Here is an 11700-nt window from a genome sequence, read left to right on the forward strand (position 1 = left end):
TATTGTGATTTAACTCAACTCCTCTCCCCAGACAGCGTGCGTCTCTCCAGGTCCTTTCCGCGCCTGTCTGTTTCCCGAGCCCTCCATTCCATGGAATACCTCCTCGACCCAATCTTCCGAGAACTCCCCCTGCCTCCCCCTCTTTGGGGCCGCAAACCTTGAGCTGAAAACAAGGCATTTCATCTTTCTTTTTCTTTCTTTCTTTCTTTCTCTCTCTCCTCCTGGGGTTGTTCTGCAAACACCCTGTTCATTTATGGGCTCTGCCAGCACCCCCCTTTTTCTGGCAGCTCAGTCTACCTGTGCCCTTTGAAACGGCCAAAAGGCTAACGGTCGCCCCCCTTTTTCTTTCTTGCTTCCTTTTTGTTGACTTTTAAGCAAATGAAGCATTTCTAACACACACTATGGGCTATGGTCCACATAGTTAAGCACCAAAACTTTCCTTTCACTGCATCTATCAAAGCATCGGTTCCCCAATGCCCTCCTTCATGAACTCTTTCAAAAATTTCCCTCATGACTTCGGGAGATACTACTTCTACCCCTCCTTCCGTTTGCCATCCTTTCTCTGTTTCTCTGCAACCTTCCTCTCTTAACTTTTTCTTTCCTTGCTCAGTGGGTTTCCAGATTGGGCTCTCCGGAAGATCCAAAATTGGCACCGCCACCATTTGTAATTCCAATTGGCCAGCGGCCTCCTTTGCCCATTTATCTGCCCACCGATTTCCCACCACCTCTGAGCTATGGCCTCTCTGATGAGCTGGTATATAAACTACGCCGACCAACTCGGAGGCAAAGCTCCCTTCTCTATCACTTCCCCGTTCCCTTCAACAATTGCAAAACCCGACTTCCTCTTTCCCTCTTCTACTTTGCTTGACCCATCCACAAACCATCTTTCTCCGGTGCTTAATTGTGGTGTTATTACAGGGAAAAACTTCTTTCCCTTAAGTCCCCTCTCTAACCATATTTTTCCAAAATTGTGTACCACCCCATAGGCATTCTTTCTCTCAAGTCATCTCAACACACAAGTTCATTCTTATTTCTCCTCCACTTTATTTAATTCACTTTTACCCAATTCCCTTCCACACAAATTAAATTGGTCACCTACTCACAGCACTGAACACATGGCACAATCAAATCCTATGTCCCTCCATTCACAGCAAATAACAGAAGGGATTGCATAGCCAAAAATTTGGGAGACCCGCAGCCTGGCCAGGGCTATGGATTTCCAAAAATCTGAAGCATTTCCCCTCTAACTGTGGAGGAGTTCAGTTCCTTAAAGGGACAGACTCACGTTTAACTCCTTAAGGGACAAGCTCACATAGCTTTTCTCTCCCTTCATTCCCTCTTCAGACTTTCTCTCCTCAGCTCAGGACAGATGCCCATGCCACACACACACATGAGCACACACACACACTCTGCACCATTTCTCTCAACAAATATACATACCAATACACAAACAAAGACCTACAAACAGAAAACATTTTCACATACTCATACAAATTCTGACAGTCCTGATGGACTCCCAGGATTGATTTCTACCGGTTCTCTTCTTCCCCGCCATTTCCACACCTATACTTTCCTCATCTCTGAGTGGGAGCGTCCTGCTGTGTTCCCTTTGTTCCATAACCTCCCTTACTGTTGCTACCATGATCCTGCCCTTCTGCTTATGTTTTTCTCTGTTTCTCTTTGCACATAGATTTTCTGCGTTTCCTTTACTCTCCTCAGCCCATCTTGGTTACTGCCTTCTCTCACCCTGATCCTTGATCAGCACTAGCCCCTCTCGACCTTCTGGTTGTTTTACATCCAAGGTAGAGTACTCCAGCCCGCGCTGGATTTGCTTTCCAGCAATTTCAAGCCTCTGACTGTCGGGGGCAAAACTGGGCCGGCCTCCCAGCAAGCGCTGGCTAGTTTTAAAGTCCGACCTCATCTTATGGCATCGAGACAAGTTTAAAAAGGCATTCCTCATCGCTGCTGTCCTCTTTACTTACAAAAATGCCTGTGGGCGGGTCTGACCCTTCCCAAGACACATGTTACCAGACTTCTACATAAGGGACCTGGTCCATGAGACCATGTTCCACAATATAGTCCTTTTATTGAGTGATCCAATATCCATCAGTCATTCCCTCTTTGTTCCAATAGTATGGAGCTTCGGGATTAACCAATGGATAGGTGGGCCACTGCTTCATACACAACCTAATCAATTTTAACTTGCTTAAATCCCTAGTATACTTCTTTAGCCAAGGCATATTCCACTGGTTTATAAACTGTCCTAGGGGCACATCCAGATCTGGCCCCTTGCTGGATGCTCCTCCATTGCCAGCCTCCAGTCTCCTAGGTAGTTTGCTCTGTGCCTTCCCCATGACTGACCGTTTTCTCACTGATCTCGCCCCGAGGACTCCAGCCCGCGCTGGATGCGAATTTTAAGCCCTCTCTTTCACGGCAAGATCTTATCAGACTCCCAGCAGACGCTGGCTATTTTTAAAGTCTGACTCCTTCTACACCCATCCCCAATGGAGCACTATAGCCGACCTGAGGCACCGGACTCTCACGGCTACCTGCAGGAACTGCGACTGTTTAACCACCCACACCAAAAAGTCCCTTGGTCAGTCATGTCCTCCCACAAGCCTTACAACTCACTTATTCCAGCTCTCGTCAGAGCCTACGACTGGACAACGCTCAACTGATCCTCAATCAGTTGGCCCTCCAACCGGTTGGTCTTCTGCTCTGCCAGCTGGGCTTCGCTTCTTTTCTCTGGATCGTCGCTCTATGTAGGAACCTGGGCAGGCGGTCCCGAGGGGTCTCGAACAGGGACGCTTCAACAATGGGAAGCGGTGGCCACTTACCCTTTTACAGGAACCCCTCCGGACCGGTACCACCTCAGGCTCCTGGCTGGCTCGCCAAATTGTCAGCGGGAAAACCTCCCAAAAGAATTCCAATCAATAGGTTCGATGATGCAGAGAAAAGAGTTTATTTGTAACGCGTTTGCAAAGGCGGGTCCCTCCGTGCAAGAAGGAACCCCGAACGAAGTTAACACAAAACTTTTATACCCTAACTGTCCTCCCCCTCTTACGAGGGCTCAGCTCACAATCTTTCTATCTATTTCCAAAACATTTTATGACCTAATTGCCATATTCATATGTTAGCAGGATGTTCCTGCAACTCTTATCACCTACTTGTTTCAGGGTCTCATTCTAATACAAACATATCTCTGCCGGCGCCAGCCAGCAGTTTATACACCATTGACTACAAATTCTTGTCCTGCTGACTGTATTTGACATTCATATATCTTTCATCCCCCTCCCTCCAGCTCAGGGTCCAGAGGCATACTTCCCCTTTGTTTTAGGCACATTACCTTGCCCCATCACCAATTTTACAATAGATAAGCTGTCACTTCCCTGTTCCTTCTGATGCGTATGCAAAATGTTTTAAAGGTCAAATTTTTCATCCTTGTTCCTCATGAAATCGAGACACTTTTTATTTTACTTTTAACCCCCAGCTCACAGTTGTTACTTAGTTTCCTGCACCTGTTGCTTTCTTTTGTGTTTCATAGTTGCCTTTGCCTTAATCCGCCAGGGACCCATTTCCCTGTATTGTCATGCGAGCCGTTGCGATGTCACAAGCATCGCAACGGTGATCATGACATCAGGTCTCCAATTTACCAGTCAAATATAATCTTCCTGTCAAGGGAGTGAATGCCTTTATTTTATGATGGTCCTTTCCCCATCCATCTGGTGATGGGGAAGAACAGAACATTCAAACAGCGTGTCTCTAAGGATACCCAAGTTTTTCTGTGATGGGCTGAGATTTGACAAAATGTTGCAAAACAACTTTAACAGGGTTCAGAACACTGAAAAAAAATGTATATAACTTAGAGCAGTGTTTCTCAACCTTGGCAACTTTAAGATGTGTGGACTTCAATTCCCAGAATTCCCTAGCCAGCTGTGCTGGCTGGGGAATTCTGGGAGTTGAAGTCCACACATCTTAAAATTGTCACAGTTGAGAAGCAGTGACTTAGAGCTTTACTGAATGTTACTTCTATAATACCTGCCAGCTAATGAATAGAAGAGGATATACAGTAGATCAGCATGGTTAGCAATACTTCCATTATTGAAAACCAAAGCATTGTGGTTTTTTTCCTTTACCATAGGCTCCTTTTCTTCTTAAATAAATGGTAAGCTCTCCTTCACAGAGACTAAGGCTTTCATCTTTTGTTGGACAATTTACAAAAGTGGGTGGGTGGGGGAAATCACCCCAAAGAATGCTTCTATATAATGTAATTTGGGTGGACAAACTTACTCTGAATAACTTACCTGATGAGAACAATTTTTGGTAAGCACTGCATAGAGAGTACCTAGCTGAATGTGATACATTTCTCAAGAGCAGCTCTGTGGTAGAGAGACAAGATCATACCAAGACCAAGGAAAGTAAGAGAAGAAATGTTGGTCATGAACTCCCATTTTAAATAATCACACACCTGATGTCCTGTGATGTTGAGTCCAGAAAAACTGATGTACACTCTGCTTGAGAGAACATGTGTTATACCAGCCCTCCTATGTTAGACCTTCCTTGCTGCCCTGGCCTTTTGTCCTGTGATGACTACTTAACAGTCTTTCAAATGACATTTTGCTCTTAAAATTTGGATCTCTGCATCAACTCCTGTAAACAACAAGAGTTTTTTCCCCACTCCCTCTGTTCTGTATTTTGTTTATGTAGCTCTTTTGGTTTCTTATCTTTTTCCCTTTCATTTCATGCTTCAATGCTGCTGATCATGTTCTATTTTTTAATCTGCTGCTGCTGCGTGATCTCAGGAGAAGACACAGCCCCATGGAAGAGTCGCAAACAGGTGTTGCATTTTTGCCCTTGTGCTCTGAAGCCTGTTTGCAGGATCAAAGCCAACATTTCACTGCCTCTGATTTAATGCATCTGTTTCTTTTCAGCAGCTGCTGTTTGTTTTTGTCTTGTATTTGCTAGAAGCCTCTATAGGATCTTCATAACTTCCTCTCTCTTTTAATTAGATGCCTTCCCCTTCTTTGAATGCTCTACCTTTCTGCTCTGCCCTTTTCTATATGCCTCGCTCTTCCTTTCCATTCTACAGAAAGTTCCTCTATCTCTTCTTAGTGGGAGGGGGCTCACAGGTGTGCTTACACCAGCTGAGTGATTTACCTGTATTCTTCCAGATACTGCTTTAAAACCCTGCCTGATCTCGCCCTCTTGGACCCAAAAAGCTACTCATTTCCCAGGGAAATGGCTCAGCCACTGAAATTGGTTCAGCCAAGAGTAGAGCTAGTGTTCCTCGGTCACCAAGTCAAAGGTGGATAATACGCAATACCAACCACCTTATTTTAGTACATAAGGCTGGGGGGTGGGGGAAGTAAAAAACAAGTATCTTTTCCCATCCCTGGTAGCAAAAATGCAATAGTAAATATCTAAAAGTTTGCTGTCATTTTTTGGTGCCTAAAGTTGTTGCCTCACTCTGCCTATGGGTAGGGCCAACCCTGACCAGCAGCTAGAAGCAGGGCTTTTACACGGCAGTTTCCAGGGTCTGGAAGACCCTAGTTGAGGAAATAAAGAAATTAGTCCTTTTATTTTAAGGCGTTGGATATCTGCCAACTGTGTTTCACCAGGCGCTCAAATGATTCTCTATATTTTTGGATCTCTATTAGAGCGGTTCGTTTTTGCTTTTGTTTTCTCTGTGTGTAAGTCTAAAACACATATCACATAAAACACATAAATAAATATGCTAAATAAATAAAATTTTAATGAGATTTCTAACTGTGAAGACCCTGCAAAGGATTCTTTGGGAAGCGTTATTACTCCCTTATTTAAGGGTGTTTGTGATGAGTCTGTTCAGGTGGTTTCAATTGTCCTTGAGGTGCCTGGTCTCCTCAGGAGCAAGGCCTTTCTCCTAGATCCAAGGGAGGGGCCCTCAGTTCCCCTGCCACGCCTATGTCTACTTAGCTGATTTGGAGGTGTGGTGCTCTGATTTTTGACTCCCGTCATTGATTGCAGGCTGAAACTTGGCTAGGTTCAACTCTAGTGGATGTTCCACATCCTTGTAATTATTTCCCTGGTCTTTTGCTCACCTCTAGGCTGGACTGTACAGGGTGCCAGGTGCAGAACCCCTTGTGCGTGAATGGAAATACAAACTGCTCTGTGCCCAAGAAGGACTTCCGTCACTCGACCATGTGGCTGATGTGAATGTGATCTGTGGCATCCTCAAGGATTTCCTGAGGACTCTGAAAGAGCCTTTAGTTACCTTTTGCCTGCACTCTGCCTTTCTGCGTGCGGCAGGTGAGTTGGGGTAGGATTCTCAGATAATGCTGTGAAATGGAAGTGACTAAGGGGAACGTGGGTGCTTGGCCCTTGGAGACCTTTTTCTTTCTTTCTGGATCTCTATACAATTAAGGTACTATGCCTTAAGTGATCACGCTTTCTTTCCACTCAGAAATTCTGGATGAATCCACCTGCCATACTGAACTCTGCCGTGTTGTCATGAAGTTGCCTCCAACTAATCGAGACACGCTAGCTTTTCTCATGCTTCATTTGCATAGGTGAGCACCATTTTAGGCTTGGAAGGAAAAAGCGTAGAATCTTAGAGCTGGGAGAGAGATCTTACAGGCCACCCAGTCCAATTTCCTGCTTGATGCAGGAAATAAAGAAATAAGAACGTTTTCTGCCAGCATGCACCTATCCTCTAGAAGTTCAAGTCCTCCAGTGAAGGTGGAACCCACCTCCCTTTAGGAAACTAGTTACAGATTTGTGAAACTGGAACACAAACTTGCACAAGTGTCCTGCCTGTCTTGCCAAAAGATTAACACTGCCTATTGAGGTCAGTCTGCAATGCAGTAGCAGATATTTTCACAATTGTAAACTTACTAAGTTGGATTGCATGTTAGGATCAGTGTGATATCTGTCCCCCCCACTTTTTGTTTTTAAGCAAAGAACTAGCTTAACTAGTCAGCAGAGATCCATATCTTAAACTTTTTTCTTGTGCAAACAGCTTGCGCTTGGAAGCTGTCTCAGCATCTAGTTGAGCCTTTCCCAATCTTATGCTTTCTAGGCTTGCTGGAATGAAACCCCGATACTTTCCTACCTACTATTGCTCAGATGCTGGGATATTGTGGATATTTCCCTTTCTTTCACAAAAAAAATCATGGTTATGTACAGTAGTAATGTTTTAAAACTCATTCAGAGTTCATAATCTCCTATTGCAAAGGTATGGTTTTCATTCAAATTATAGATATCTTCAGCATTCTAAGGGAAAAGGAAAGGTTTCCCTTCTAGTGAAAGGTTTAGGTACTAGCCTTGAACCAAACTTGGCTTCATGTGTGAATTCACATCCTTCTTCCTGATGAGTGAAATAGAGCTTCTGCCCATCACATATATGTTAGGAATGGCTAATAATATGTAGCAAAAAGCTTTTGCTGGAACATGTGCTACTGTTTCCATGGATCCATCTCTCCATCCATAGGGTCATGCAGAGCCCTGACTGTCAAATGGACTGCCGTAACTTGGCACGTATCTTTGGACCAATGCTAGTTGGGCACAGCACTCCCAGCCCCAGCCCACTTGCCATCATCGAAGATACACCACGCCAGTGCCTGGTAACAGACATGACTTCTCTCCAATTTCTCTCAGCTTTCAGTGCCACAGCATTTCACAGTGCTCAGTCTTTATCAGAAATTCATTTATAGGATTTATAGGATTCATTCCTTTGTATAGCACTAACTTATCTCTTGTGGGATGGATTGGGTGAGCATAGCTTCCTCAATTGTGAGGACAAGGCAAGATCTGATAGCTGAATTATAATGAACATTCTCCTTAGCATCCATTTTTGCTTCTGAGATTTCACTGAACACAATTTGCATTGTTTTAAAGGAAAAATATCAGAACTTTTCAGAGGTTGCCCAGTTCAAACTTCTATAAGCATGATATATGCAGTCCCATGCACATTGCTATGAACTTCTGTCACTGTTCTGATCAGAGTTAATGAAATAAAGGAATTTAAATGTTTCATTTAAAACATTGGCTTGTGATAGTGTCATCCTGTTCTCTTCAGTGCCTAGAGAGAGAAGGATGACAAATGTTCCTCTCTACCATGATCAGCAACTCACTGCTTTAAATGGAATGCATGAAAAAGATTCATAATCATATATTTTGAGATATCAGCCAGCTAAAGGACAGAGTGGGGAGAAAATTGGTGGTGGGGGGGGAATTAGGAGGTAAACAGAAGCTGATGCTACTTCCTTTCCACAGGTGGTCTCCCATCTCCTAGCATTGCCACTCAAATTTTGGAAGCATTTTATAGAAGAAGAGCAAGAAAACCTTGTCCCATCAGTACAGCAGTCCATTGCAATGAATGAGCAAGGTGAGTTAACTCAAGTAGATGGCATGGGGAGCATTGCTGTTTTGGTAATCTTGAAAAGCAAAGTTGTTAAGGAGGGAATGAGCCTAATCTTCACCGATGCTTTATGCACAGACCAGCTCTTCCATCCTCTTGTTTCCCCAGAAGCCATCGCTGTCCAGATGAGTCCAAGAAATGGCTGCTTTCCAAACAAGCTTTGTAACTGCATGGGTACCACTTTGCCACCTTTGTGAGTATTAACAGAAGGCAACATAAAACTTGGCTGTATGATGTGGAATGATGGCATTGGTCAAATCCTACTGGAGTTTCAACCATTTGGAAAAGGTGACATAACCCTCAGGTTCTGTGTAGAACCTGTCTCTAAACATCCAGTGCCAAACTTTTATCCATTGTGTTGCATTTGACCTCTTTTTGGTCTGCTAGCAGCACCATTATCAGTGGAATGACTATGATTGTAGAGGACATGTCCTCTCTTGGGTTTACCTTTTCTATTTTTGTCTTCTGACAGGAATGCTCCCCGTGCCAAAAAGATGGGAAGATTCTTACCACTTCCAAAATAAGGAACTACTCAGCCTGGCCATCTAGTCCGATTGCTAATGAAGGGTGTGTTCACCACTTGGTGGTTGTATCATTCTTGCCTTGGCTCTCTCCAGCAAGCCTCCTTCCAACTTGGAGTGGAGTTCAAAGGGAGTTTTAATAATCCACCATCATTTCTTAATAGTGGATGACATTTTGATCTCCTTCCTGGAGAACAGCATGGCTCCCTTCTTTCCATAACTAGGGATTCACAAAAGAGTGGAATGCATCCTTGACTTTCCTAATACTGATGTCTCTATTGTGGACTTGTGGGTGAACTGAAGATGTTCAGACCTGTTTTGGTCAATTTACTTACAGATCATAGCAATGAGCAGATTCAGTAGGTTGAATCTGACTGGTGGACAAAAATATGCTCACTTATGTACATTTTGGTCCATTATCTATTATACTTATATAGCAGAATTTGATAATATTATTTGATGTCAGGAATGTGGATGGGGAAAGAGAAAAAAATAATCCCTGTAGCTGAAGGCAAGAAATGTTCTGAAGGCTTAGCTTTTTCAAAGAAACATCACTTTTATTGCAGAATTGCTCTAGCAACAAATCTTCTTGGACAAAGGGAGGCCTTTGACTCACTTTAGAATTAGGCAGATCTTTTTTTCAGGGGATATAGAAAAATAAAAATGGCCATGCTCATGCTCATGCATGATGGGGGATGCCTGGGAAGAAAATCAAAATCCAGTTGGGCAATATCTTTTCTTTGGAGCAACAAGAGTGCACATGCTCTCAGATTTTCCAGAACTCTTAATCCTGTATTACAAAAGCAGGAATAAGGAAGATAAACTATCTGAAAATAGAAGTTGCAGCCTAAATTATCCACCATTTGTTGCAGGCATCTCAGTAGGGGGCATCAGCAGGAAATCACCGGGCTGCAGGTTAGATAGGGAAGATGAAAAATGTTGTAGGGGAAAATAATGGCAAACCACTTCTGCACTGTTGACAAGAAAATTTTGTGGGATCAGTGCGGTCAAGAACTGAGCTGAGCTGAGCTATACTTAGAGACCTTATTGTAACAGGCAGCAGATGTTGCCTTACATACAGTGGAATAAAGAAGCCATTTCTGAAAACTAAAATCAGGCAGGACCTTAGAGCTGAACCTGGCCTTGGATTAAACACATATCCTTCAGGCTAGTTAAGAGAATAAAAGATGACAATCTTGAATGAGGCATTAATTTGAAGTTTTGTGTTGCACCAAGATAAAGCCACTGGCTTCAAATCTCATCAATGCAACAGTTAGCTTAATCCTGGGGGCTTTCCCGCTATTACCCCAAGTGGGGCGAAGAGAGGTCAGGAGAACTCAAAGAAATCACATCCTGTTCATTACAGCCATTTTTCAGTTATGGAGTATTTGTAGATTATTCCCCTCTAAAGAAAGACTTTTGGGAGTCATGCAGGTATGTATCAACCCAGGAGATTGAGGTAATCATACTTTATATGTTCTTTAGACAACTCTTGCTAATGTCACCGGCTGCATGTTGAACTCTCCCCATAGGAGTAGCGCTGACCCAAACTGGCCTTAGCAATGGTGCTGAACTGATGCCTGCACTCCCCACCTCTGTAATTATGGATAGGCTTTTACTACCCAGAAAGTGTTCTCCTCTAAATGCTTTAAGGGCTGTTTCGTCCTGATCCTCCTATGCTTTAAAAGCCCCTCTGTGCAGAGTTCCCATGTTTAGCAGTAAGATTTAGGCTTTTCTTCTTGATCCTGCCCCACTGAGGTTTAGGAATTATTATTATTATTATTATTATTATTATTATTATTAATTCCAATGTTTGCCACCGCCCATCTCCCCCCACAAGAGGGACTCTGGGCGGTTTACAATAAAAACTAAACAGTGGTTAAGCCAACCATGGCTTGGGACAAGGAGTGGATGGGGCAGCATTGAGTCTTAAGTTGGAGAAGACTTGAAAGGGGCCTTGGGGATTATCTCGCTCAATCTCCTGTAGTTTGAGATCCAACTGTAGCATCTCTGGCAGGCAGGCAGGCAGCCTATTGGTCTCTGCTTATGTGCCCAGGCGCCCCCTGCTGGAAAATGAAAGTATGATCCTGTATAAAACAGGCAGCAATGTGATTTATTTCCCCAAAGGTGAGCGCAACAAGAGCAAAAGTATCCCTCCTAGCACAGCCTTTGTTACCATGTGCTGCGGTTGCACAGAAACGAAGCCTTGGCTTATACTGCAGGCTTAAGAGGAAAGACGTATCACTGATGGCGAAAGCACCTCTACCCGCCTCCTGTTGATGAGAAAATACTATGTTTCAGAACAGGGCAAAATACACTGAACAGGCGCTTAAGGGTTTACAGACTGAAGGGCCCTGCCTACCTCGTAGCCATTATCTTAGGCTGGTCTTGGGCCTTGCAAGTGGTTCAGTGCAATGAAACAACAAAGCAAGGCATGAGCCTACTTTAAGCACTAAGAAAAAGCTGCAGTTTTTCCAGGGTAGCCCAGCCTAATCCTTTTCGACATGTGGAGTCTGGCTTTAGGTAAGAATTACTCCATCTCCAGTGAGCAGTCTTTTTTCCCTCCTCTTCTATCATCCTGCAGGGAGGGCAAAGAACCCTCTGGATTAGTCTTTAACCTGAAGCAGTAACCATCACCTCTGGAATTGTTTTCCAGCTGAAGCAAAAGAGGCCCTGAAGCATGTTGGGTTTTTGTATACAATCTCCAGTAAGTGAGGCCGAGGGGAGGAGGCAAGCAGCAGACGCTCAAGTGTTCAAGACATGCTCCCCCACTGCCCCCCACCC

The 11700-nt window shown here is 43.9% G+C and overlaps 1 protein-coding gene across 1 annotated transcript in view; it reads left to right on the forward strand.

The window, feature by feature from the left end:
* LOC134501778 (rac GTPase-activating protein 1-like) overlaps window positions 1-10278 on the forward strand; it is a 31512-nt gene extending 21234 nt beyond the window's left edge. Inside the window, exons 10-15 of the mRNA XM_063309768.1 lie at window positions 6084-6285; window positions 6440-6545; window positions 7466-7598; window positions 8251-8362; window positions 8474-8588; window positions 8868-10278. Of these exons, the coding sequence (XP_063165838.1) occupies window positions 6084-6285; window positions 6440-6545; window positions 7466-7598; window positions 8251-8362; window positions 8474-8588; window positions 8868-8919 (720 nt within the window). The 3' untranslated portion in view covers window positions 8920-10278. The remainder of the gene's footprint in view (window positions 1-6083; window positions 6286-6439; window positions 6546-7465; window positions 7599-8250; window positions 8363-8473; window positions 8589-8867) is intronic.
* The last annotated feature ends 1422 nt before the right edge of the window (window positions 10279-11700 follow it).

Source organism: Candoia aspera, chromosome 1, assembly GCF_035149785.1.
Source record: "Candoia aspera isolate rCanAsp1 chromosome 1, rCanAsp1.hap2, whole genome shotgun sequence".
NCBI classification, from domain to species: Eukaryota; Metazoa; Chordata; class Lepidosauria; order Squamata; family Boidae; genus Candoia; species Candoia aspera.